Source organism: Martes martes (assembly GCF_963455335.1).
Source record: "Martes martes genome assembly, chromosome: 16".
NCBI classification, from domain to species: domain Eukaryota; kingdom Metazoa; phylum Chordata; class Mammalia; order Carnivora; family Mustelidae; genus Martes; species Martes martes.
Window position 1 is genome coordinate 63,051,079 of NC_137904.1, and position 26,404 is coordinate 63,077,482.

The 26,404-nt window shown below is 48.0% G+C and overlaps 1 protein-coding gene across 3 annotated transcripts in view; it reads left to right on the forward strand.

Moving 5' to 3' along the window:
- The window catches only part of RNF213 (ring finger protein 213), a 107,238-nt gene that overhangs the window by 41,694 nt on the left and 39,140 nt on the right, over positions 1-26,404 (forward strand). For all 3 annotated transcript variants that reach the window (XM_080825748.1, XM_080825747.1, XM_080825746.1), the window contains 13 exons: positions 7,730-7,903; positions 8,274-8,423; positions 10,912-11,501; positions 12,372-12,537; positions 13,508-13,725; positions 14,784-14,924; positions 15,043-15,207; positions 15,908-17,063; positions 18,462-18,655; positions 18,868-19,023; positions 19,585-23,193; positions 24,748-24,884; positions 25,275-25,370. In XM_080825748.1, coding sequence (XP_080681874.1) covers positions 7,730-7,903; positions 8,274-8,423; positions 10,912-11,501; positions 12,372-12,537; positions 13,508-13,725; positions 14,784-14,924; positions 15,043-15,207; positions 15,908-17,063; positions 18,462-18,655; positions 18,868-19,023; positions 19,585-23,193; positions 24,748-24,884; positions 25,275-25,370 — 6,952 coding nt within the window. The remainder of the gene's footprint in view (positions 1-7,729; positions 7,904-8,273; positions 8,424-10,911; positions 11,502-12,371; positions 12,538-13,507; positions 13,726-14,783; positions 14,925-15,042; positions 15,208-15,907; positions 17,064-18,461; positions 18,656-18,867; positions 19,024-19,584; positions 23,194-24,747; positions 24,885-25,274; positions 25,371-26,404) is intronic.

Sequence of the window (26,404 nt, forward strand, 5' to 3'; positions counted from 1 at the left end):
TCTCCACATCCTCGCCAGCATCTGTCACTTGTTAATTTTAGCCATTCTGACCAGTGTGAGGTGGTATCTCACTGTGGTTTTGATCTGTATTTCACTGATGCTGAGTGAGGTGGAGCACTTTCCCCTGTGTCTGTTGGCCATCTGGATGTCTTCGCAAAAATGTCTGTTCATGTCCTCTGCCTGTTTCTTGATTGGATTATTTCTTCTTTGGGTGTTGAGTTTGATAAGTTCTTTATAGATTTTGGATACTAGCTCTTTATCTGATATGCCATTTGCAAATATCTTCTCCCATTCTGTCAGCTGTCTTTTGGTTTTGTTGATGGTGTCCTTTGCTGTGCAAAAGCTTTTGATCTTGATGAAGTCCCAATAGTTCATTTTTGCCCTTGCTTCCCTTGCCTTTGGCGATGTTCCTAGGAAGAAGTTGCTGCCGCTGAGGTCGAAGAGGTTGCTGCCTGTGTTCTCCTCAAGGATTTTGATGGATTCCTTTCTTACATTGACGTCCTTCATCCATTTTGAGTCTGTTTTCATGTGTGGTGTAAGGAAATGGTCCAGTTTCATTCTTCTGCATGTGGCTATCCAATTTTCTGAACACCATTTGTTGAAGAGACTGTCTTTTTTCCATTGGACGTTCTTTCCTGGTTTGTTGAAGATTAGTTGACCATAGAGTTGAGGGTTTATTTCTGGGGGCTGTTTATTCTGTTCCATTGATCTATATGTCTGTTTTTGTGCCAGTACCATACTGTCTTGATGATGACAGCTTTCTAATAGAGCTTGAAGTCTGGAATTGTGATGCCACCAACTTTGGCTTTCTTTTTCAACATTCCTCTGGCTATTCGAGGTCTTTTCTGGTTCCATATAAATTTTAGGTTTATTTGTTCCATTTCTTTGAAAAAAATTGGTGGGATTTTGATAGGGATTGCATTAAATGTGTAGATAGCTTTAGGTAGCATAGACATTTTCACAATATTTGTTCTTCCAATCCATGAGCATGGAACATTTTTCCATTTCTTTGTGTCTTCCTGAATTTTTTCATGAGTACTTTATAGTTTTCTGAGTACAGATTCTTTGCCTCTTTGTTTAGGTTTATTCCTAGGTGTCTTATGGTTTTGGGCACAATTGTATATGGGATTGACTCCTTAATTTCTGTTTCTTCTGTCTTGTTGTTGGTGTAAAGAAATGCAACTGTTGGGGTGCCTGGGTGGCTCAGTGGGTTAAAGCCTCTGCCTTCGGCTCAGGTCATGATCCCGGGATCCTGGGATTGAGTCCCGCATCGGGCTCTCTGCTCAGCGGGGGGCCTGCTTCCTCCTCTCTCACTGCCTGCTTCTCTGACTACTTGTGATCTCTGTCAAATAAAAAAAAAAAGAAAGAAAAGAAAAGTAACTGATTTCTGTGCATTGATTTTATATCCTGCTATTTCACTGAATTCCTGTACAAGTTCTAGCAGATTTGGTGGGGAGTCTTTTGGGTTTTCCATATAAAGTATCATATCATCTGCAAAGAGTGAGAGTTTGACTTCTTTGCCGATTTGGATGCCTTTTATTTCTTTTTGTTGTGTGATTGCTGAGGCTAGGACTTCTAGTACTATGTTGAATAGCAGTAGTGATAGTGGACATCCCCGCTGTGTTCCTGACCTTAGTGGAAAAGCTCTCAATTTTTCTCCATCGAGAATGATATTCGCTGTGGGTTTTTCATAGATGGCTTTGATGATATTGAGGTATGTACCCTCTATCCCTACACTGTGAAGAGTTTTGATCAAGAAAGGATGCTGTACTTTGTCAAATGCTTTTTCAGCATCTATTGAGAATATCATATGGTTCTTGTTCTTTCTTTTATTAATGTATTGTATCACATTGATTGATTTTGTGGATGTTGAACCAACCTTGCAGTCCTGGAATAAATTCCACTTGGTCGTGGTGAATAATCCTTTTAATGTACTGTTGGATCCTGTTGGCTAGTATCTTGGTGAGAATTTTTGCATCTGTGTTTATCAGGGATATTGGTCTGTAATTCTCTTTTTTGATGGGATCTTTGTCTGGTTTGGGGATCAAGGTAATGCTGGCCTCATAAAATGAGTTTGGAAGTTTTCCTTCCATTTCTATTTTTTGTAACAGTTTCAGGAGAATAGGAATTAATTCTTCTTTAAATGTTTGGTAGAATTCCCCTGGGATGCCATCTGGCCCTGGGCTCTTGTTTGGAGACGTTTGATGACTGCTTAAATCTCCTTACTGGTTATGGGTCTGTTCAGGTTTTCTATTTCTTCCTGGTTGAGGTGTGGTAGTTTATACATCTCTAGGAATGCATCCATTTCTTCCAGATTGTCAAATTTGCTGGCGTATAGTTGCTCATAATATTTTCTTACAATTGTTTGTATTTCTTTGGTGTTGGTTGTGATCTCTCCTCTTTCATTCATGATTTTATTTATTTGGGTCCTTTGTCTTTTCTTTTTGATAAGTCTGGCCAGGGGTTTATCGATCTTATTAATTCTTTCAAAGAACCAGCTCCTAGTTTCTTTGATTTGTTCTATTGGTTTTTTTGGTTTTGGTTTTAGTTTTTGTTTCATTGATTTCTGCTTTGATCTTTATTATTTCTCTTCTCCTGCTGAGTTTAGGCTTTCTTTATTTTTCTTTTTCAGCTCCTTTAGGTGTAGGGTTAGGTTGTGTATTTGAGACCTTTTCTTATTTCTTGAGAAAGGCTTGTATCGCTATATATTTTCCTTTCAGGCCTGCCTTTGCTGTGTCCCACAGATTTTGAACCATTGTGTTTTCATTATCATTCGTTTCCATGAATTTTTTCAATTCTTATTTAATTTCTTGGTTGACCCATTCATTTTTTAGAAGGATGCTCTTTAGTCTCACGTATTTGGGTTCTTTCCAAATTTCCTCTTGTGATTGAGTTCTAGCTTCAGAGCATTGTGGTCTGAAAATATGCAGGGAATGATCCCAATCTTTTGGTACCGGTTGAGACCTCATTTGTGACCCAGGATGTGATTCTGGAGAATGTCCCATGTGCACTAGAGAAGAATGTGTATTGTTGCTTTGGGATGGAATGTTCTGAATATATCTGTGATGTCCATCTGGTCCAGTGTGTCATTTAAGGCCTTTATTTCCTTGTTGATCTTTTGCTGAGATGATCTGTCCATTTCAGTGAGGGGGGTGTTAAAGTCTTCTACTATTATTGTATTTTGTTGATGTGTTTCTGTGATTTTGTTATTAATTGGTTATATAGTTGGCTGCTCCCATGTTCCGGGCATAGATATTTAAAATGGTTAGATTCTTTTGTTGGACAAACCCTTTGAGTATGATATAGTGTCCTTCCTCATCTCTTATTATAGTCTTTGGCTAAAAATCTAGTTGATCTGGTAGAAGGATTGCCACCCCAGCTTTCTTTTGATGTCCATTGGTATGGTACATTGTTTTCCACCCCCTACTTTAAATCTGGAGGTGTCTTCGGGTCTAATATGAGTTTCTTGTAGTCAACATATTGATGGGTTTTGTTTTTTAATCCATTCTCATACCCTGTGTCTTTTGATTGGGGCATTTAAGCCCATTTACATTCAGGGTAACTATTGAAAGATATGAATTTAATGCCATTATATTGCCTGTAAGGTGACTGTTGGACTATATTGTCTTTGTTCCTTTCTGGTCTACTACTTTTAGGCTCTCTCTTTGCTTAGAGGACCCCTTTCAATATTTCCTGTAGAGCTGGTTTGGTGTTTACAAATTCTTTCAGTTTTTGTCCTGGAAGCTTTTTTTTCCCCCCACCCCTGGAAGCTTTTTATCTCTCCTTCTATTTTCAATGATAGCCTAGCGGGATACAGTATTGTTGGCTGCGTGTTTTTCTCATTTAGTGCTCTGAATATATCATGTCATTTTTTTCTGGCCTGCCAGGTCTCTGTGGATAAGTCTGCTGCCAATCTAATATTTTTACCATTGTTTGTTACAGACTTCTTGTCCCAGGCTGCTTTCAGGATTTTCTCTATGTCACTAAGACTTGTAAATTTTACTATTAGATGACGGGGTGTGGACCTATTCTTACTGATTTTCAGGGGGGTTCTCTGGATTATGATGCTTGTTCCCTTTGCCATATTAGGGAAATTCTCTACAATAATTTGCTCCAATATACCTTCTGCTCCCCTCTCTCTTTCTTCTTCTTCTGGAATCCCAATTATTCTAATATTGTTTCATCTTATGGTATCACTTATGTCTCAAATTCTCCCCATGTGGTGCAGTAGTTGTTTGTCTCTCTTTTGCTCAGCTGCTTTATTCCTCATCATTTCATCTCCTATATCACTAATTCTCTCTTCTGCCTTATTTATCCTAGCAGTAAGAGCCTCCATTTTTTAAAAAGATTTTATTTATTTATTTGACAGAGAGAGAGAGATCACAAGTAGGCAGAGAGGCAGGCAGAGAGAGAGGGGGAAGCAGGCTCCCTGCCGAGCAGAGAGCCCGATGCGGGGCTTGATCCCAGGACCCTGAGACCATGACCTGAGCCGAAGGCAGAGGCTTAACCCACTGAGCCACCCAGGCGCCCCGAGAGCCTCCATTTTTTATTGCACCTCATTAATAGCTTTCTTGATTTCAGCTTGCTTAGATTTTAGTTATTTTATTTCTCCAGGAAGGGCTTTTATTTCTCCAGACATGGTTTCTCTAATATCTTCCATGCCCTTTTCAAGCCTAGCTAGCACCTTGAGAATCGTCATTCTGAACTCTAGATCTCACATATTACCAATGTCCGTATTGATTAGGTCCCTAGCCTTCGGTACTGCCTCTTGTTCTTTTTTTTTGTGGTGAGTTTTTCATCTTTGTCATTTTATCTAGATAAGAATATATGAAGGAGAGAATAAAATACTAAAAGGGTAGCAAAGACCCGAGGAAAATGTGAGTTAACCAAATCAGAAGAGACCCCAAATCATGGCGGGAAGAAGGGGGGTAAAAAGAAGTTCGGGAAAAAAAAATAAATAAATAACAAAAAGAAAAAGAATGAAAATAAATTAAAAAAGAAAATGTATATATTAGACAGGTGAATAGAACAGAGCCACCCACTTAATTTTGGTATTTTGGTCTCTTAGAAGAAAGTACCTCCCAAAATTTTAAAGAAAGAAACACACACACACATATATATATGTATGTACGTATGTATGTGTATATATATATGTGTATATATGTATGTATATGTATAAATAAGTTGGTTGGGAAAAGAAAGAAAAAGAAAGTGGTGAGGGGGCGCCTGGGTGGCTCAGTGGGTTGAGCCTCTGCCTTCGGCTCGGGTCATGGTCTCAGGATCCTGGGATCGAGCCCCGCATCGGGCTCTTTGCTCGTCGGGGAACCTGCGTCCCCCTCTCTCTCTGCCTGCCTCTCTGCCTACTTGTGATCTCTGTCTGTCAAATAAATAAATAAAACCTTAAAAAAAAAAAAAAAAGGTGGGGAGAATTTGCTCAGGCTGGAGAGTAGAACAAAGCCCTGTGCTAGATTTAGGGTATATTTTGATCTATTAGAAGAAGTTGTGTACCAAATTTTTTTTAGAAGAAAAAACCTTATGTGTTGTGTATAAAAAGTAAAGTTAGATATAATGAATAATAAAATATGATTATAATAATTAAGTTTCAAAAAGAATTTTTAAATGAAAGTTATTATTTTTTTTTAAGATTTTATTTATTTATTTGTCAGAGAGAGAGAGAGAGAGGGAGAGAGAGTGAGCGAGCACAGGAAGGCAGAGTGGCAGGCAGAGGCAGAGGGAGAAGCAGGCTCCCTGCTGAGCAAGGAGCCCCATGCGGGACTCAATCCCAGGACGCTGGGATCATGACCTGAGCCGAAGGCAGCCGCTTAACCAACTGAGCCACCCAGGCGTCCCCCAATGAAAGTTATTATTGAGATAAACTAGTTAAAAACGTTAAAAGAGGAAAGAGTAACCAAAAGTTTAAAAAGATTAGAATAAGAAAAAAAATTTTTTTAAATTAATTAACTTTGCAAGACTAAAGAATCATGGGGGGAAATCCATGAATTCCATGCTTTGCTGTCTCCTCCTCTGGAATTCCGCTCTTCTTGATAAGTGAACTTGGTCTTGGCTGGATTTCTTGCTGATCTTCTGGGGGAGGGGCCTGTTGTAGTGACTCTCAAGTGTCTTTGCCCGAGGTGGAATTGTGCCACCCTTGCCAGGGGCCGGGCTAAGTAATCCGCTCGGGTTCGCTTTTGTTCCCTGAACGCTTCCTGGCGAGCTCCGGAGGACTGGAATGAAAGTGGAGGCCTCCCAATCTCTGGCCCTGAGGAGCCGAGAGCTCAGGGCCCTACTTCTCCGTGCGCCCCCAGAGAAAAGCACTCAATCACTCCCGTCTCCCTGGCCTCCGGCTGCGCTCCAAGCTCACGCAGCCCGTGACCAAGCGTCTCTGTCTCTGGCACACAGCCCTTCCTGGAGTCTCCATTCCTAGCAGATCCCTGCTGATCTTCCGGGGGGTATCCCCGGATCTGCCACTTGTGGGGTCGGAGCAGTGGCCTGACTGTGCCACAGATCACAGTTTAAGGTAACCCCAAGCTGAGAGCTCACTCCTCGGCTCTGTCTCCGTAGCCGGCTTCCCCACTCTAATACCTGCGAGCTCTGCGGCACTCAGACACCCCTGATCCTTCTGTGACCCTGCGGGACCTGAGACCACACTGTCCCCACGTGGGCTTCCCCTGGCTTAGCCTCTGGAGCGATGTCCCTCCGGGGAGCAGACTTCTACAAGTCCTGATTTTGTGCTCCTTTGCTCTGCCGCTTGCGGGGAGCCAGTCCCTCCTCCTGCGGTCTATCTTCCCGTCACTTTGGATTCATTTCTCCGCCGATCCTACCTTTCAGAAAGTGCCGATTGTCTGTTTCTAGAATTGCTGCTCTTCTTCTCTTCGATCTCCTGTTGGATTTGTAGGTGTTCAGAATGGTTTGATAAACTATGTAGCTCGATTTCCTGCTACCTGATGTCATCTCAGCCTGCTAGTCCTCCACCAGCACCTTTGTTTTTATCACCAAATGATATTGCATAGTATGGATGGACCACAGTTTGTCCATTCATCTACTGAAGGACATCTTGGTGCTGCTTTCAAGAATTTGCAATTATGGACAAAGCTGCTGCATGTGCTTTTAATGGCACAGAGAAATCTGGTATTCTCATCATGCCATACAACCCTAAAATTACTGGGAGAGAAGGCCTCTGGTGTTTGAATTAAATATATTTAAAAATTCTGTTTTCTAGATTGATCTTAAAATTCAAATTCAAAATTTTGCGAGAAAGCCAAGATGTGCATAGAATCAAATTCTCACGTTGATGTATCTCTGTTTCCATATGCTATGAAAACACTCCCTTAAAACCATCTGGGTCACCCTTGCTGGGTGTGAGTACAGCCACCCTTCCCCTGGGATGGATTCTCAAGATGGGGGCACATAGAGGAGACAGTGGTTTCAGAATGATATTTAGCATACTGAAGGGGCCCAGGTTTTAAAACCCAGAGCAACGTGGCTCTCCTGGCTGATCGCCACCATGGGAGGAATCCTTTTCATGAATAAGGTCATTTGGGAAGACTTCCAGGCAGAAGCCGAATTGGGTGAAGGGAGAAGCACGTCTGGAGACACAGAATGACCTTCACTTGTCCCTTGTGGACGTGGGGGCAGGTCAATGAGGAGGCTGTTGGGGAACCCCGTGCTTCGTAGAGTTGGGAGGAGAAGCGGGCGTCCACTGTTTTAACTTTGTTCTCCACCTGATCAGGAACTGATGAGAAGATACTAGCCAGTATTACTGAGGACGGCAAGAGGCTGTTGGCTACTGCCGACTCTGTGTTCACAAAAGTCAGTGAGGACCTCCTGAATGGCACCATTTTAATTGGGCACTTGGAGCTCATCACGCAGCACTCAGATCAGTTTCTGGACATCTGGCAGATAAGTGAGTACCTGGGTGGGGTCTGGGCTTCAGGTTAGTGGGCAATGATAGCACTTGCCCGTTTATTTTTTAGGGGGGCGACCCTCGTCATCTTTATAATGAGTGGCTCTTCCTGTCAGTAAGTGGGGAGGGGATGGTTTCTAAGCCGACGGAAAACAATGGGAAAGTGATAAAATGGTGACTTAGTAAGACCCGCCCTGTCTCTCTGCACGTAGCTGAGCTCATAGCAGTCTTTCCCGTGTGGCTCTGCACACAGCCCCCATGTCCCTCCCTGTGGCCGTGAACGTGGAGCGTCTTCAAAGGGAAGTGGAGCAGGCAGTCGCAAGGAAAAGGCTCTGCTTGTTTGTTCTGTTGAGTTACTTTTTTCTTCCAGAGAGAAAAGATCTTTTACCCCAAGAGAAAAAGCATGACATGAAGGAGGTGCTGGACTGGAGAAAGGATGAGCTGAAATTTCTGAAGAGAGAGAAGAAATACGTGGACAGTCTCCTGAGGTTGTGTGAGCAGGTGAAACATCTGATAAAAGGTGATACTCCTAAGCGTTAACACAAATGACATTGAGGGGGCTCAGGGGGAGAGGGGTCAGAGGGGCGGAGAGTAAACACGAGTCCCACGGCAGCCTCAGGGGAGGCGACTCACACACGCCTCCTTAATTCTTTTTGGGATTTATCCCCGTGCTTCCACATGGCATGCTTAGACACCCCCTTCACCCCCTTCACCATCAGGCTGAGGCATCAGCCCCTGTGGAACAGGAGGACTGGGTCTTTGTGTCTCCAGGCCCTGCACACAGATGCACCCCTTCCAGCCTCCCTCTGTTCCCAGTCCTGTCAGGATTTCAATGAGATCACCACTCAGGGTTCCATGATCACATCTGTGTAAATACACTGTTCACAACCAAGCTGTGAAATAGACCATCGTTGTTTCATATTTCTTGTACCAGCTTTGTTGTCTCTGGAGTTAAAATTCTCATTTTCTCCTGTGCTTTGTTTTCAATGTATTTGTTTTCATTCAACCCTGGGCTCTTTACTAACTGTCTGAATTTCCTCGCAAAATAATCAGTTAGATCTTCTGGAAGGATTCTCCACAGACTGCAGGGCTGTAATTCTAGAATCTCCTTTCGCCACCTTGGGGGTTCCTTTATGTCTCTACCAAGTTAGATCTATTTCCCAGACCCCGTGATTCCCCTGTCTCATGTCTGTGTTTTAGTCGAACGAGTTCTCTGTTCCCTGCTCACCCCCGAGAGAGGAAACACATCTTGAATCCTTACACATTTGAGCATGTCTGCCCTTGCACCAGGGTAACTGCCGGCCAGGTGGAATTACACAGTGGAAATCCTGCAGGATCTCGGATGCATTGCTGCACCATCCTGGTCACTGTTGAGAATTCAGATGTGAATCTCACTACTGATCCTGTGTGTGTGCCATGCATACTCTCTCGAGGCTCTCCGGATCTTTTTGGCCCTACTCTTCTGCAAGTTGGTCAGGGTTGGTTTCCGTCTACCACATTGGGCATAATAGGGTGGGCCTTTCTGGTCCAGAAATCCACATTCTTGACTCCTGGGCAATTCTCCCGAGTTATTTAAGTGGTTAGTTTTTCTCTCAGGAAAATGTGCATCGTTGGGTGCTTGACCTCACAGGGCGGCTGTCAGACTTCCCTGAACTTCCTCTTCTGTTGCCTCTTTGGTTTCCGCCCTGCTTTTGGAGAGATTTCTACAATGTAACCATCAACTTTTGCATTGTGTTTTTCGTTTCACTTCACACGAATATTTGATTTACGGGAACAGCTTTTTCTCTGAATGACCTTTCTTTACACTACCCTGCTCTTGTTCACAATTGCAGGGTCTTGTTTTTCTGAGATTATTGACAGTTTTGGTTTAGAGGTCTTCCTTGTCGTCGCTCTTCTTTTTCTTTTTAAGATTTATTCATTTGTTTGAGGGGGAGCGAGCAGGGGGAGGAGCTGAGGGAGAGAGAGAGGATCCCAAGGCCGCCTGCTGAGTGCAGAGCCGATGGGGGGCTGGATCTCAGGACTCTGAGATCGCGACCGGAGCTGAAACCAAGAGTTGGAACTCGACTGACTGAGCCAGCCAGACCCTCCTAGAGGTTTTCCTTGTCTTTTACTCCCAGAGCTTCCTGTTTCCTCCAAGTCTTCTTTACGTTGCCATGTTTTCACGTTTGTCTTTCACGTGAAAGATTTACCACGTATGTCTGGGAATTACTTTGCTCTCTGGAAGGAAGGGGGGGCCCGGCAAACCCATGGAAGACCCTGAGCGCGGTGCGGCTGGTCCTGTGGTGGACACGTGAGGTCTTCTCTGGGGCTGGCCGGCCCTGTGGTCCCCAGCTTGGTGGCCACAGAGCGCCTTCCACATTAGCAGCTGTCGCTTGCTGGGCTGCAAGGAGCGGCCGGCCTGCTATCTAGAATGGGGTGGGCAAGAAAGTTGGACCTCTTCTCCAGCCTTTCAAGCCAGACCTTCTCACTTCTCACCAGCTCCCCACCTCCAGCGGCCATAAGGCCGGTGTATATGTTGCTGGAAATCCTGTGGCAGGAGCCTGGCTGACTTCTGGCCTCCCCGCTGCGCACTGGGGTTCCATGCCCTGGGGCCCAGCTTGACCTTCACCACTGCTGCACATCTGCTCTACGACTCTTTCCCTGCTCTGGCTGTCAATCTCATTTTCTGCTCCTCCCAGCCCAGCCAGTTTATGACTTTTCCAAGACCATGTCTGTTCTGGCCCTGGAGTGCTGGATGTGGGGAGGGAGTGAAGCAGGCAACGTCCACACTATCATCCCTGCCCAGGAAAGACCATGCTTGCTTTGTTGTGAAGATTCATGAGCAAACTGGGAGTGGGGTGGGGTTTGGCAGGGAGACAAATGGGTTCTTAGTGAGGAAAAATGCAGGCAGATGTCTTTGTGTGAGTTTTCTTAGGAACAGTGAGGAGAACAGTAAATATGGGGAAAACAAAATAAAATGGTGTGGTGAGTAGAGGTTTGACTTCTGCCTTTCCTTTATGATTTCAAAGTGGATTTGGAAGAGATGGCGGAAAGACACTTAGAAGATCTCAGCAGCAAAAGACTGAGTGATGCCGTGACAGTGAGGTTGTCTCTCAGCTCCCCAGATGTGAAGAAGGCAACACATTACGACCTAAGCCCCCAAGTCCAAGAGATGGCCGAAAAGGTGGACCAGCTAAAGAAGAGCCACATCTTCCAGGTCTTCTGGGAAGACGCGGCAGAAATGCTGAGTGAGCCCGAGGAGGAGCTGGAAAGGCAGATTCTTCAGGCTGAGGAGGCATATAAATATCTGTATCTCCCTTGTTTCGAGAAGTTGATGAAACTTTATGAGGATCTGAGGTCAGGCGAGATCACCTTTCAGGAGGTTGACACCATATTCAAGGATTTTGTGAATAGGTATAGCCAACTCACCTTCGAACTCCAGAGTATGTGTGTCCTGGACCCCAACGACCAAGGGGACTGGATCAGGTGTCGTGTTGGGCAGATCAGGGAGTACCATCACCTGCACCAGGCTGTCGGCTCAGCCCAGGTCATTTTGAAGGTCAAGGAGGATTTGGGCCTGACCGGTGACTTCAGTGTTCTGCGCACTTTGTTAAACTTTGTAAGTTATTTACCAGGGACCCATAGGGTGGGGGTGGGAGCTCCCGTGGCTCTCCGGGTCCTGGAAGCCAGACAGGATGGTTTCACAGCCTCCCCCAGGGATTCTTGTTTGCATTTCACCTGATGCCTGATCATGCCAAGGGCTTCGTTCTCACCTGTTTATAAATGGCGTGAGTGCTCCTGGCAAGTGAGCATTTTCTCAGGTTGGCACGAGAGTTGAGAATTTGGGAATGGGCAGTGACCCTCTTTTGGTAGCCAGGCATTTGGAAAGGGTCATCTGGTCTCATCAGGTTAGAGTCTAGAGAGGCAAAAGAAGGGTTTGTTCTGGTCCCTTCTCTGTGCACATCTGCCAGGGCTGGCAAGGGGTGGTGCACGGTGAGCCATCTCTGCTGTGCTGAAGAAGCAGGTGCTTTGTTTTGTATTTCTTTAGGCGGGCATTTACAAGGCACCCCATGATCTGTGGTATGACAGAGACACTTACAAAGATGGTGAAAATTAAACACAAAATTTGGAATTATGCACACTTAACCTTGGCTCCCAGCAGCGTGTTCTCAAATAGGTCACTGCTCTGGGCCTTCATTTCTTTACCCATAAAACGGGAAAAGTAACAGTGTGCACCTGGCAGAGTTCTTGTGTAAGTTGCTTCGTGGAGTGCCAGGTACAGAGGAATAGTAGTTACTATGGATCAATGGGGAGATGGCAGTGAGGGCTCTCGTGTCCCAACTTCCGGTCAGGAGCTTCATGCACCTACCTTTAGCTGCTGCAAGTCCAAGAAGGGCAGATTGGGGTCTTTGGGATGGTCGGCGCCACTGCTTGGACTCTAGGGTTCCAGGTAACCAGGTTCAGCCCACAGTAGAGCTCTGTCTTGCAGACTGACAACTTCGACGACTATTGCCACGAGAAGCTGGACCAGATCAGCGAGCAGCTGATCCATGCCAAAAAGCTGCTGCAGGACATTAGTGAGACCCGGTGCCAGTGTCTGCATGAGCTGTCCCTGAGCAAGGAGTTCATCCGCTGGGTCCAGGAGGCTCTCGGAGGTACAGCTGGTCATTGAGGTTGCTGGGAGAAGGGAGAGAGCGTTGAGATGGCTCATGGGAGGGTTTCATAAATTTACAGGCAGTCCCTTTGCTTGGTCACCTGCTGTGTAAAGAACAGACATGCTGTCTGCAGCCCTTCAGGAGATGTGCCGTGCATGCCTCATCGATTATGCGTCATGGCAGTATTTCATATGTTTTGGCATAAAAACTATTTCCTTCACTGCTTTTTGCCCTTGCTCTGGAGGCTTGCTGTGAATAGTTGGGTATCATTTCCTACAAACTTACCCTCTTTAGTTTTTTCCTGTGGTTCGTTTTAACTAGAAGATAGATAAGCTCTTGTCCACAGAAGAGATTTCATTACATCAGCTTATCAGTGTTATGTGCATTTCTTTTTTTGGCCAAGAGCTTGGAAGCCTTTTTTGCGGTGTGTCTTAGGTGCCTCTGGCGGAGGGGATGCATGTAGGGGGGAAGGAGAGGTGAGGAAGATAGGTGGAGGAAGCAGGAAAGGGGCGGCGGCAGCTCTGGCTTGCAGGACGGGTGCTCATCTGGGTGCTCAGTACTCGCAACGGGGGGCTCCTTGGCCCACTCTACACATCCTTTGATTAGTAAGTAGTCCAAAGAGAATTAGCTTCATTTCTTTATAGTTAACTGGCAACATTGTATTTACCAAGTGAGCCCATTTCTTTTTATATTAAATACTGATGTTGTGTGGATTATACACGACAAAGTGCATGGAGGCCTTGTGCCATGTATGGATGTTGTTGTTTCTCTGTAAGGCCAGGTGTTGACCAGTGGTGTCAACATCAACAGTAAAAGAAACGTGGCCCCAGATTTGTACTAAAAGCAAAAAGTGGATTAAACCCTAAAAACCCATCACTATCCATTTATAGCCTAAGTGCTCTTGTTCGAGGTCTGAGTGTGGGATCGTCCTAGAGCCCTCGGGCACTCACTTGTCTCTCCTCACCCCAAGACATCAACGAACTAAAGGTGTTTGTGGATCTCGCCTCAATCTCTGCGGGGGAGAATGACATCGACGTGGATCGGGTAGCCTGCTTCCACGACGCCGTGCAGGGCTACGCGTCGCTGCTGTATAAGCTGGATGTGAGTGCAGGATTTGAGGAGTTCATGATACATCTTGAAGAACTGTGGAAGGCTCTGGAGAATGACCTGCACCTGCCCCGTAAACTGGTAAGTCTTCTTCCTGGCTTCATCTGAGCACACGAAGCTGTGCACAGGGTCTCATTCGGCATCACAAGGGGCAGGACTACAGGTCACCCCACCTGTGTGGTCCATGTTAAAATGATGTTTGAGACCAGTTTTCCTTCATATGTGGAACTGTTTTCTTTTCCTTGTTATGGTAGATAGAAAGTGGGATTCAAAATTTCATGTAAATAAGAGCAGTTTCCATTGTGCGAAACACACATGGAAAAAAGATTGATCTATGACCCATGTTTTCTTCTGAATGGTGATAACTGTTACTTTTTACTATATATTTCTTAGTTCTTTCCACGCTTCCCACAATTGGCATGAATTAGATTTCTTTAAATAATCTCTCCACCCAACATGGAGTATGACCTCAGGACCCTGAGATCAAGAGTTGCATGCCCCCCGACTGAGCCAGACAGGCTCCCCTGTAAATTAATTTTTTATCAGAGAAACAAATGAACGTGTTAGTGTAAGTAAACCATTTGCACCGGGATCCACACAGACCCATACCATGTCACGTGGCTGGCACACAGAGGTGATGTCCAGCCAGATCCGCCAGAGGGTAAGGGCGGGAAGGAGAAACAGAGAACCAGGTAGAGGGGGGCTCCACTTCTGCTGCTGGAAGCTTACGTCTGAACAGAAGTCTTTTTTCTGTAATCTCTCCCAGGGCTTCCATTTGGACCTGGGGTCCCCAGAAGAACACTTAGAATGTCAGGCCACACTGCCCTGCTCTATCCAGCAGTACCCCCACCTGGGGGCCTGGCAGCATGAAGCCCTCTCACTGTTCTGTCCATTTGCCCCCATGTGCTACCCAGGGCAGTGGCCATTGGTCCCCACCAGACAGCCTATTACATAAAAGGCAACACCATGGGACAGTGACCGAGAGGGCTAAGTGAGAGGGCAGTGGGTGAGGAAGGCCTCCCCTGTGGGCAGGAGATGGGGAGGGAGAACTTGCCCCATGGGGAGCAGAGACGGAGCCACAGGAAGGAGAGAAAGAAGGATGCTCATACCGTGGCCTATTTCCCCTCCTGTTCCAACAGCATGACTCTGCCAGGAACTTGGAGTGGCTGAAAACTGTGAAGGAAAGTCACGGGTCAGTAGAACTTTCCTCCCTGTCATTGGCAACAGCCATCAATGACAGAGGCGTCTATGTGATCAGGGCCCCCAAGGATAGCCAGAAGGTGAGCCACCCTGCGTCCTGGCACAGCTGTCAGTGGTGTGTTCAGGCTGCTGCAAGTTGGGGTGGGGGTGGGGTTCTACTTCCAGAAAAGCGACCTCTAAGCATGCACGGTTCCGTAGATCTCCCCAGACACGGTTCTACAGTTGCTCTTACCCGAGAGCCATGGAGGCCCTGAGGAGGTGCGAGTCTACTCTTTGGAAGACCTCAAGGAGCTTTTGAATAAACTGATGCTGATGTCTGGCAAAAAAGATCAAAGGAATGATCAAGTAGAGGTGTTTTCCAAGGTGAGGACTTGTTATGACGTTGGGACCAAGCAGATGTCATGAGCTCATGCTTGGGCAGAGGACTGTTACTGCCCAGTAGCCAAAGAAAGAAGGGATTGACTTTGGATTAGTTGATAGGAAGCACTCTGCCTTAAATCCATGGAGCGGGGGGCCAGCATGTCTGCAGAATGAAGTCACCCCAATTCCTGACCCCAAGAAATGCCCGAGCTCCAACGGGCCCTTTGTTCGGTACAGACCGAGTTGTCCTTAATTCTCCACATCACAGAGGAGATAACTCCATGGGTAGGTCTTAGAAGGAGACTCGTCTTGCTCTGCTCACTCTAGAAATCAGCAAGAACACACAAAGACTTAAAGGTTTAACTAGTCATTCTTCATTGAAATCAAAAGTAACCATGTTGATAAAGGAATATCTGTGTACGTAACCGTCTCTGGACTTTGTTACGGGTGTTTTCTTTCAAGGTCGTTTGTACTTTATGATGACATGCTTTAGCCTTATCAGAGAGTCCTGTGGGAGGCTGATGATGTAAATCAGGAAATAAGGCCTCTGTGATTACCCGGTGTGCTCAAGGCCACATAGGGAACCAGTGGAAAGACATGAACCCAAGTACTTCAAGTTATATTTCTGTTTGGGTCATTCTGGACGATTGTGTGACCTCTGCCGCACTCTGTGATGTTTGCCTCCTGGTTCCGTTTGCTACAGGTGTTCTGCAACGTGCAGAGGCTTGTCCAGGCCTTCATAGACCTTTACTGTGCTGGAAACATGCTCTTCAGGGCCTGGGATGCTGAGGTGTACTGCTCCCCCCAGCACAGTGTCTCCATTCGAATGGATTTCTGCTTGGAGCCCGTAAGCCAGCTCAAGGGCAGTGGGCCGGTGGCCACACTGTTGGAGGCCATCAGTAGAGAGATGGAGTGTTTCCTGGATTGCTGGAAGAGCTTCGTGGCAGAGAAGCGGGCCAAGTACTTTTATCTCAACTACTACACTGCCGAGCAGCTGGTGTACCTGAGCACAGAGCTCAAGAGACCGATGCCCAGCGATGCTGCTGTCACCATGCTGTCCTTCATCAAAAGTGACTGCACCCGGACAGATGTTGCAAAGGCCCTCGAGGGGCCTGATGGTGAGGCTGCCAGGCACCACGAGAGGATAGTGGTTGAGGAATTGCGGCGGATGCTCCTGAGTGAGTTCAGCCTGGTGCGCAAGCTGAGAGCCGTCCTGAAGCAGTCCGTGGCGTGCATGAGTGCCTTCCTGCCCTACTCTCTGGACCTGGAGACCCTCGGCCGCTGTCTGGCCCATCTGGGCTGGACGAGTGGACGTCCCGTGACACGGTTCCTCCCCAACGGCCTGCACGTCGGCCAGCCCAACCTCATCGTCTGCGGCCACTCTGAGGTGCTGTCGGCAGCACTGGCCATCTACATGCACACCCCGCATCAGCCGCTGCCCACCTTTGACGAGGTACTGCTCTGCACCCCGGAAACCACGTTTGAGGAAGTGGCCCTGCTCCTGCGCCGCTGCCTCACTCCAGGCTCCCGGGAACAGGGGGTCTATAGCCTGCTGTATGCGGACCTGCTGAGCTATGAGGTGGCCTGCCAGGTGGAGGCCCTCTTCCTGACCCTGTGCTCGCAGCCACACCGGGATGACTTCCAGCTGGTGATGATCTGTGACTCTGAGCGGGAGCATTGCCACCTGCCCTCGGCCTTCAGCCAGCACAAGGTCCTTGTCACCCCTCAGAAGCCCCTCCAGGATATCCAGGCCTACCTGGCTCGGCATTTCCAGGTCCCCAGGCACGTGCCATCAGCTGCTGACGTGTTCCGGGACCGGATGTGTGTGGGGATTGTGGCCTCCAAGCGAGCGGGCGTTGGTAATGACAGTTCCTGGGGTGGATGGGCCCCTTGGGTCCCAGGGACCATTTGATGTTCAGTGTTCAATGATTTATAAATGGCACGGGTTCGCATGCTGTATTTTCCCATTTATATCCATTAAGTACCTTAGGATGACGTTCCCTATCCAGCAGGGGCACCTCAGGCGGAGCCCTGTGTAGGAGGAAACTGAGTCTCAGGGAGGCTTTGATTCTTGGAAGCTGTAAATCAGGGCCCATGCTGGAATGCAACACCCCTTCTCCCTGGGTTTCAGGCTCAGGGAACCAAGTCACCTTCCTCTAAACAGGCTTTTCTGAAGCTCCCTCTATTTTATTTTATTTTATTTTATTTTATTTTATTTTATTTTATTTTATTTATTTATTTATTTATTTGACAGAGATCACAAGTATGCAGAGAGGCAGGCAGAGACAGAGAGGAGGAAGCAGGCTCCCTGCTGAGCAGAGAGAGCCCGATGTGGGGCTCGATCCCAGGACCCTGAGATCACGACCTGAGCCGAAGGCAGAGGCTTAACCCACTGAGCCACCCAGATGCCCCGCTCCCTTTCTTTTAAACTCTGTTGGGCACTTCAGGGTTGATGTGGATCTTGAGAGCAGAGGGAGGTGTGATTGCTTTGTCTTGAGAAGAAATAGGTGCCCCTTGACTTCCCTTCTCTTGACTTTATCCCCTTAACAGCACAATCTTCTCTGCATGTTAAACCTGTGCCTCCCCTCCCCCGGACATGGGTGACACAGCCACTGTACTTTGATTCAGATGGCCACCATCCATTCCAGGGGATGGCAAGGATCTTGAGCAGGCAGCAACAGGGAAATTTGAGGATTCCGAAGTGTATTCTTTTTTTTTTTTCCTTTTTTAAAGATTTATTTATTTATTTATTTGACAGAGATCATAAGTAGGCAGAGAGGCAGGCAGAGAGAGAGGAGGAAGCAGGCTTCCCGCTGAGCAGAGAGACCGATGTGAGGCTCGATCTCAGGACCCTGAGATCATGACCTGAGCCAAAGGCAGAGGCTTAACCCACTGAGCCACCCAGCCGCCCTGAAAGTGTATTCTTTACTGTGATGTTACATTGTATTCGTTCTGAATTTCGCACAGAGAAATGACTTGTAATAAATCTGGATTCTCTTATTCCTGGTCCACAGCCCTGGCACCTGATTTCCATACTTTATTTTATTTCATTGTTTTAAGATTTTGTTTATTTGAGAGGGAGCATGGAGGGAGGAGCAGAGGGAGAGGGACAAACAGACTCAGCGCTGACCGAGGAGCCTGATATGGGGCTCCATCCCAAGACCCTGGGATTGTGACCTGAGCAGAAATCAAGAGTCAGACGCTTAACCCACTGAGCAGCCCAGGTGCCCCCTAATTTCCATATTTTAATGTTACAGGAAAGTCACTCTATGTCCGGAGATTACATGGCAAATTGAAAATGAAGCTCAGAGGCAAAAAAGTGCCCCTAAAAGTGATCCGACTAATCGACTCTCAGGTGGATGAGAACCAAGTGCTGCAGTCCCTCCTGCCTTTCTTGAAGGCTGAGCACCAGACAGGACCTGTGATCTTCCACTTTGACGTGACCTCTTCAGTAAGTGCCCCAGGATTTCAGTTGATTGGTTGTGTCAGGAAAGACTCAGTCCCCATGTCTCACGCTCCCTCTTTCCTGTATAAAGAATTTCCTCTTTCTGTGTGATAGTCAGTATCGCTGTGTCCAAGGACAGAGTACAATGGTCCTCAGGGTTGGGAGACTGCATCGTCCTTTGTGTGAGTGCTTACACACTCACGTGATTCTGTCTCTAGGTGCAGACTGGACTTTGGGCGTTCATTTTCAAACTCTTCATCCTACGGTACTTAATGGATATAAATGGGAAAATATGGCATCGGAACCCGTGCCATTTGTACATCATTGAAACCCTGGAAAGGACGCCAGCGCTGCCTAGGACGCCTTCAAGACGGGTATGTGACGGGGCCTTTTCACGTGTCTGTGCCAGCACATCCCACTTCTGCCTTGGTGAAGCCACTTTACAAGTAATTTTTGATAATGTCTGGAATAAAAATACTCTTACTAGTTAGGAGTATCTAGAGTTTAATTTGGGATTGATGCTATTTGTCTGAGTAAACGCTAGAGGTGCTCAGAACCCAGTAAATCCATCTGCTGGGCGCACGCAGTCCGTCCCTAATGCCAGCTAAGATGGGAAGGAGGCTTTTGTCACATATACTTCTTAACAGAACAGGGCCTTGTGCACACATGCACATGCATGTGCTAAGTAGAGATTTTGTTTCAGGAGGTTGGGTGATAAGGACCTGACTGTGGAACAGGTAGCTCCCGTGATGCCCCAGTGATAGCAGCCTGAGCACAAAGGAGTCCGCAGAAATCAGTTTATGGAAAGTGGGATCTCAGAAAGGTCCTATACACTGCATGTGTACAGCCAGTGTAGATCATGTGGAGGGTTAAAATGCAGAAGATTTTTTAGGAAACGTATTGATAACCATTTTATTCATGTCTCCCCTTTGTAGAGTATACACACCCCCCACTTCAGTTTTCTCGATATCTTCCCAAGAGTCACCTGCCGGCCTCCCAAAGAAGTGATCAACATGGAGCTGAATCCCGAAGAGAGCTACAGCGACCCAGGGATGGATCAGAAAGCATTCCGCAGTGAGACTTTCCAGAGGCCTTATCAGTATTTGAAACGGTTCCATGAGAAACAAAACCTAGACATGTTTCAGTACCAGAAAGGCTCTGTGGAAGGCACTCCTGGGGAATGCCTCCAGTATTTCCTGATTTATTGCGGGTTGATAAATCCATCCTGGGCAGAGCTACGGAACTTTGCTGGCTTCCTGAATTATCAGCTCAGAGATTGTGAGGCCTCCCTCTTCTGCAACCTACGCTTGATTGGAGACACACTACAAGGCTTCAAGAACTTTGTGGTCACCTTCATGATCTTCATGGCAAGAGATTTCGCCACACCGACACTTCATACGTCCGATCAGAGCCCTGGGAGGAACACAGTCACCATGGATGGGGTCAAGGAAGAAGACCTAGCCCCTTTCACTCTCAGGAAGAGGTGGGAGTCAGAGCCTCACCCCTACGTGTTCTTCAATGGTGACCACACATCCATGACATTCATGGGCTTCCACATCGAGCCCAATGGGAGTGGTGGCCTTGATGCCATCGACTTCTCCAGTGGGACAGTGATCAAGAAAGATGTCATGGGGATGCAACTGTACCGGGGGCTGTTGCTTCAGAGGGTGCCTTTCAATGTTGACTTTGATAAGCTTCCCAGACATGAAAAACTTGCAAAGCTCTGCCTGGTATTGGGGATCCAGTGGGTCATGGACCCTGATGAAACCTATGAGCTCACAATGGACAATATGCTGAAGATCCTTGCCATCGAGATGCGGTTCCGGTGTGGGATCCCCGTCATCATCATGGGAGAGACTGGCTGTGGGAAAACCAGGCTCATTAAATTCCTCAGTGACCTGCGACGTGGGGGCGCCAAAGCTGAAACCATGAAGCTGGTCAAGGTCCACGGAGGAACCACTGCAGAGATGATCTACTCCAAAGTGCGGGAGGCAGAGAAACTTGCTATGTACAATAAGGACCAACATCAGCTGGACACTATCTTGTTCTTCGATGAAGCCAATACGACAGAAGCCATAAGTTGTATCAAGGAAGTCCTGTGTGATCGTACAGTGGGCGGCCAGCCCCTGGCCAAAGACTCGGGCCTGCATATCATAGCGGCCTGCAACCCTTACCGGAAGCACTCACAGGAGATGATCTGCCGCTTGGAGTCGGCCGGTTTGGGATACAGGGTCAGTGCAGAGGACACGGTGGAGAGGCTCGGCTCCATCCCCCTGAGGCAGCTGGTGTACCGAGTGCACGCTCTGCCGCCCAGCCTGATCCCGCTGGTGTGGGATTTCGGACAGCTGAACAACACCGCCGAAAAGCTCTACATCCTGCAGATTGTACAGAGGCTGGTGGACGCCATCAGGTTAGATGAAGACGAGACTCGCGTGATCACAGAAGTGCTCTCTGCCTCTCAGGCTTTCATGAGGACGAGAGTGAACGAGTGCAGCTTTGTCAGCCTCAGGGACGTGGAGCGCTGTGTCAAAGTGTTCAGATGGTTTTACGACCACAGTGCGATGCTCCTGTCAAAGCTGGAGTCCTTTCTCCAAGAGTCCCACGTCAGCCGAAACAACGTGGAGAGAGATCCTGTCCTCTGGTCCCTGGTGCTGGCCCTCGGGGTGTGCTATCACGCCTCTTTAGAACAGAAGGAATCGTACTGGAGAGCCATTTGCGATCTCTTTCCAGAACCGTATAACGACAGCAAGATTACTCTGGAGGAGATCGCTCAAACACAGAGTCTTTTTCTAAATGGTGTGTCTTTAAGGAAAACCATTGCTAGGAACTTGGCTTTGAAGGAGAATGTCTTCATGATGGTTATCTGCATTGAGCTGAAGATTCCCCTCTTCCTGGTGGGGAAGCCCGGCAGCTCCAAATCTCTTGCCAAGACCATTGTGGCAGATGCCATGCAAGGCCCAGCAGCTCACTCGGACCTCTTCCGGAGCCTGAAGCAGGTCCATCTGGTATCATTCCAGTGCAGCCCACACTCTACTCCTCAAGGCATCATAAGCACCTTCAGGCAGTGTGCCCGCTTCCAGCAGGGAAAGGACCTACAGCAGTACGTCTCTGTGGTGGTGTTGGATGAGGTTGGACTGGCAGAAGATTCGCCTAAAATGCCCTTGAAGACTCTGCACCCGCTGTTGGAATATGGGTGCATTGAAGACGATCCTGCCCCCCACAAAAAGGTTGGCTTCATAGGCATCTCCAATTGGGCCCTCGACCCTGCCAAGATGAACCGGGGTATTTTTGTGTCACGTGGCAGTCCCAACAAGAAAGAGCTCATAGAGAGCGCTAAGGGGATTTGCTCCTCAGAGCCCCTAGTTCAACAAAGAGTCCAAGGCTACTTTGCGCCCTTTGCCAGAGCCTATGAAACAGTGTGTGAGAAGCAAGACAAGGAATTCTTTGGGCTCCGTGACTACTACAGCCTCATCAAAATGGTCTTCGCCAAGGCAAAGTCTTCTAATAATGCGCTCTCCCCGCGGGATATTGCGCAGGCTGTCCTTCGGAACTTCAGTGGCAAAGATGACATCCGCGCTCTGGACATTTTTACGGCGAGTTTGCCTGAGGCGAAGTGCTCGGAAGAAGTCAGCACCATGCAGCTGATCCAGGAGAACCTGTACAGTGACCTTCAGAAGGCGTCAGGCAAGGAGCTGGATGGCTCTGAGTCCCGCTATCTGCTTGTACTGACCAGAAACTACGCGGCCCTGCAGGTCCTGCAGCAGATGTTCTTCAAGGAGGACCAGCAGCCAGAGATCATTTTTGGTTCCAGCTTTCCCAGAGACCAGGAGTACACCCAGGTCTGCAGAAATATCAACCGAGTGAAGATCTGCATGGAAACGGGCAAGATGGTGGTGCTGCTCAACCTGCAGAGCCTGTACGAGAGCCTCTACGACGCGCTCAATCAGTACTACGTCTACCTTGGAGGCCAGAAGTACGTGGACCTTGGTCTGGGGACCCATCGGGTCAAATGTCGGGTTCACCCAGACTTCCGCTTGATAGTCATTGAAGAGAAAGATGTTGTCTACAAACATTTTCCCATCCCTCTCATTAACCGGCTGGAGAAACACTATCTGGATATCAACACTGTTTTGGAGAGATGGCAGAAAAATATTGTGGAAGAGCTTAAGAGCTGGGTGGAGAGATTTGCAGATGTAAAAGTGGAGCAGTTTGTAGCCGGACACAAGTACAGCCCTTCTGAAGTCTTCATCGGCTACCACCCGGACGCGTGTGCCTCTGTGGTGCTCCACGTCACCGAGAGGCTGGGGACCAGCATCTTGACTGATGAACTATACCAGAAGGTGTCTGAGGAGGCCAAGTTGATTCTGCTGGGTTGTGCCACACCAGATGCCGTGATTCGGCTTGGAGCTACCTCCCTGGGCCTGTTCGCTGCACAGTCCCTGTCTCGAGAATACTACCACAGGCAGCAGCATAACTCCTTTGCAGATTTCCTTCAGGCCCAGCTTCGCACAGCGGATCTGGGCCACCATGTCACCTTCACGGAGGTGATTATAATTTTACCTTTGTTTTCTTTCCAAGGCCTTGCATCCCTAGTTTCTAGAATTCAGGATTCTTTTCTAGTCGGTGTACAGGATTTATAAATTGACGTGTTTGGACTTCAGTTTCTCTCCATTAAGTGCAAGGAAACCCAGACACTCACAAAAATTCAGTCAGAGCAAGTTTGGAGTGCCTGTTACTATGCAGAGCTCCGTGGTGATTGTAACATTGTGTCCAGTGTCCACTTCAACTAACGAAGCGACAAGAGGGCACCAAGGATATAAAAATGCGTCGGCACCGTTCTTGGCCTTGGTCCGCATACAGTGTAAGACTCGTGAAGGGGTGCCGCTGGCATCATACCACAGGGCTATCTGTAGGGGCAGAAAGGAGCAATGCACGTCAGGGTATGAGATCAGAGGACCCTCCAGCCGACTGTGAAATGCGGCTGAGGAAGTGTTATGGGCAAAGGTCCCTACTGGAGCAAAGTGTCCAGGTGTGGCACAGTGCCATCCGTGCAGGAAACCAGGAACTGGCCGCTGTGCAGTGTGGAGCTCGAGGGTGCAGGGGCCAAGAGCTGGGGATGACATGGCCCAGCAGAGACTTCGTGGAGGGTCCCCTTCGCAGTGCTGATCAGCCGGGTCTGCTGTCGAGAGGGGAGAGAGAGAGGAATGCCTATGGAGATGTGTCCGGTTGCCCGGGAGAGGGAGAAGGCCTGATAAAAGACTATCACAGGAAGGACAGGTAGGGAGGCTGCTGAACCAGTTCAAAGTAGAGCCGCTAGTAGACGGAGCCGGGAGATAGCACGTGAACTGGCAGAGCTAATGACGGTTGCCGTCTGGGGGTTCTGGAAGACGAAGGGGTCTAGGGATACCTTCCTGCGTCTTCCTTGGATGACTGGAGGTTTGGTTAATTACAAGCCAGGAATGAGCAACAAATATTGGTGGTAAATTCCATTCGGGACAGACTCTGATGCCCCTGTGGGATCCAGGCAGACACGTCTGTCATGCAGGTGGACATGGGAATCAGAAGCTCAGTGGCAGGGCCGGCCTGGAGTTGGGGGTTCAGGAGCTGTGATAGCTGCATGCCCATAAGGAGTGTTCTGGTTTGCTCTGGGCGGGGTGGGGGGGGGTGATCCAGGGTTACAGGAGAATTGCTCATAACTTGGGGGCAGAAAGGGCACCAGCCAGCTGCACTCCATCCGGAAGTATACAAAAGACTAGGAGGGAGGAATGGCATTTGTGTTGAGCCCTGAGGGGTCATCCGAACTTCTAGGAGGGGCCGGACAGGAAGAGACACTGGAGTCCAAGGAGATTTGAAGGCACCTGGTGATAGGTTGAGTCTTCGCTCCGTTACCTTTGGATCCCGTGGGTTCTGTTTGCCTCACCACTGCCTCATTTTTCAAAACTCCTCTGGGTTTGGATGCTTTTCTGTCTGTATACCAACTGCACAGTGATGCTGAGCCCATAGAAGATACTTGCTCAGCATCCTCCTGTTTCTAAACCCAGCAGACCTGCAACCTCCCTTGAATTCTAGCCAATAATTGGCATTTCCTGACTTTGCAGATCACCACTTTCTCCAGGCTGCTCACCAGCCATGACTGTGAAATTTTGGAATCAGAAGTAATGGACGGAGCTCTGAGGCCCACGATCCTGTCCCTGCAGCAGTTTGATACCGAGAGCTCATTCCTCGGAAAAGTCCAGTGAGGCTCCCCCTTCCCTTCCCGTCCCCTCCACTCCCAGCTCCGACTGCTTCGTGCTTCCCGTGCCTGACTGCAGGGGCCACCGGCGCCGTCGCCAGCCCTGGTTAGCGAGCACTGAGGACACGTGATAGAGAAGGACGGTGTCCTGTTCTCCCTGTGTCGCCTTTGTCTCTCCTGCCTTCTGCGTAGGCATCCTTCTCAGAAGCCAGCGCCTTTTGTCTCATTAGGGAAGCATTTACTGGGGTTTCTGCGCTCTCCACTGGCTTCCTTGTCCACATAGAGGAGAACCCCACCTGAGTGATTCCCACCAATAAATTCCTTCATATTTCCCATCACCCCGGGAGTTTTATCACCCACTGTTTAGGACGGGCAATTTCTTTTTCCTTTCAGAAACTGCTTAACTAATGCAGCCAGATGCAAAATCCTTATTATTCAAACGGATTTCGAAGACGGAGTCCGTAGTGCTCAGCTCATCGCTTCAGCTAAGTATGTTTTTGTTGTTTTTCTCAGAAACTACCCAGAAAGCCCAAATTTCATTCAGGAGTTCCTAAAGAGTTTCTTCCCTGAAAACAGTATAGTATTAGAACACACAAAGAAACAAAACTAGAACGGTTCTCGCTTTTCATTCCCCACAGATGTGGGCTAGAGAAAAGACTAAAACAAGGCAAAAATGGTAAAATGCCAAGAGGTGTAAATAATAGATTATTAGCCGGATATAAAAGAATATCCTCAGAACGCATTGTCTGCAGACATGTCTTGGTAGTTATTAAAGTTAAATTATGCCTCTTGAATATACTGCAAGTTCAAGAGCAATCAGTATGTAAAAGTTTCCGTTTGTATTTGTTGGCTGTTTTTATGGTATTAATATAGCAGAAATCGGGTACTGTGTTCTCTTATTACCTAAGTCAGGGGAGAGTGATTTCTGGGTCTTTGAAGGCTCTGGAAGCCGTTTTCGTAGCGTGGTTGTGGGTTCGCAGAATCTTGTTTCTCAGGATAGAAAGCCCAGCCCGCCTCACCCCGAGCAGCCTCAGAGCAGGCCCCTCGAGGGTTGCAGGACAGAACTCCTGGTCCATAGGGACATGGCACTTCAAAGCAGAGGGACACGGGAGTGGGGAAGAAAATGTTCCTGGTGGTACAGAGCTTGCCCTCTTCTCACGAGAGGAAACAGTGAGCTTGAGGGTATGCAATTTACCTAGGGCGCCTGGGTGGCTCAGTTGGTGAAGTGTCTGCCTTCCACTCAGGTCACGATCTCAGGGTTGTGGGATCAAGTCCTGCATCGGGCTCCCTGCTCGGTGGGGAGCCTGCTATTCCCTCTCCCTCTGCTGCTCCCCCTGTCTCTCTGTCAAATAAATAAAATCTTAGAAAGGGGCGCCTGAGTGGCTCAGTGGATTAAGCCTCTGCCTTCGGCTCGGGTCATGATCTCAGGGTCCTGGGATCGAGCCCCACGTCTGGCTCTCTGCTCAGCGGGGAGCCTGCTTCCCCCTGTCTCTCTGACTACTTGTGATCTCTCTGTCTGTCTC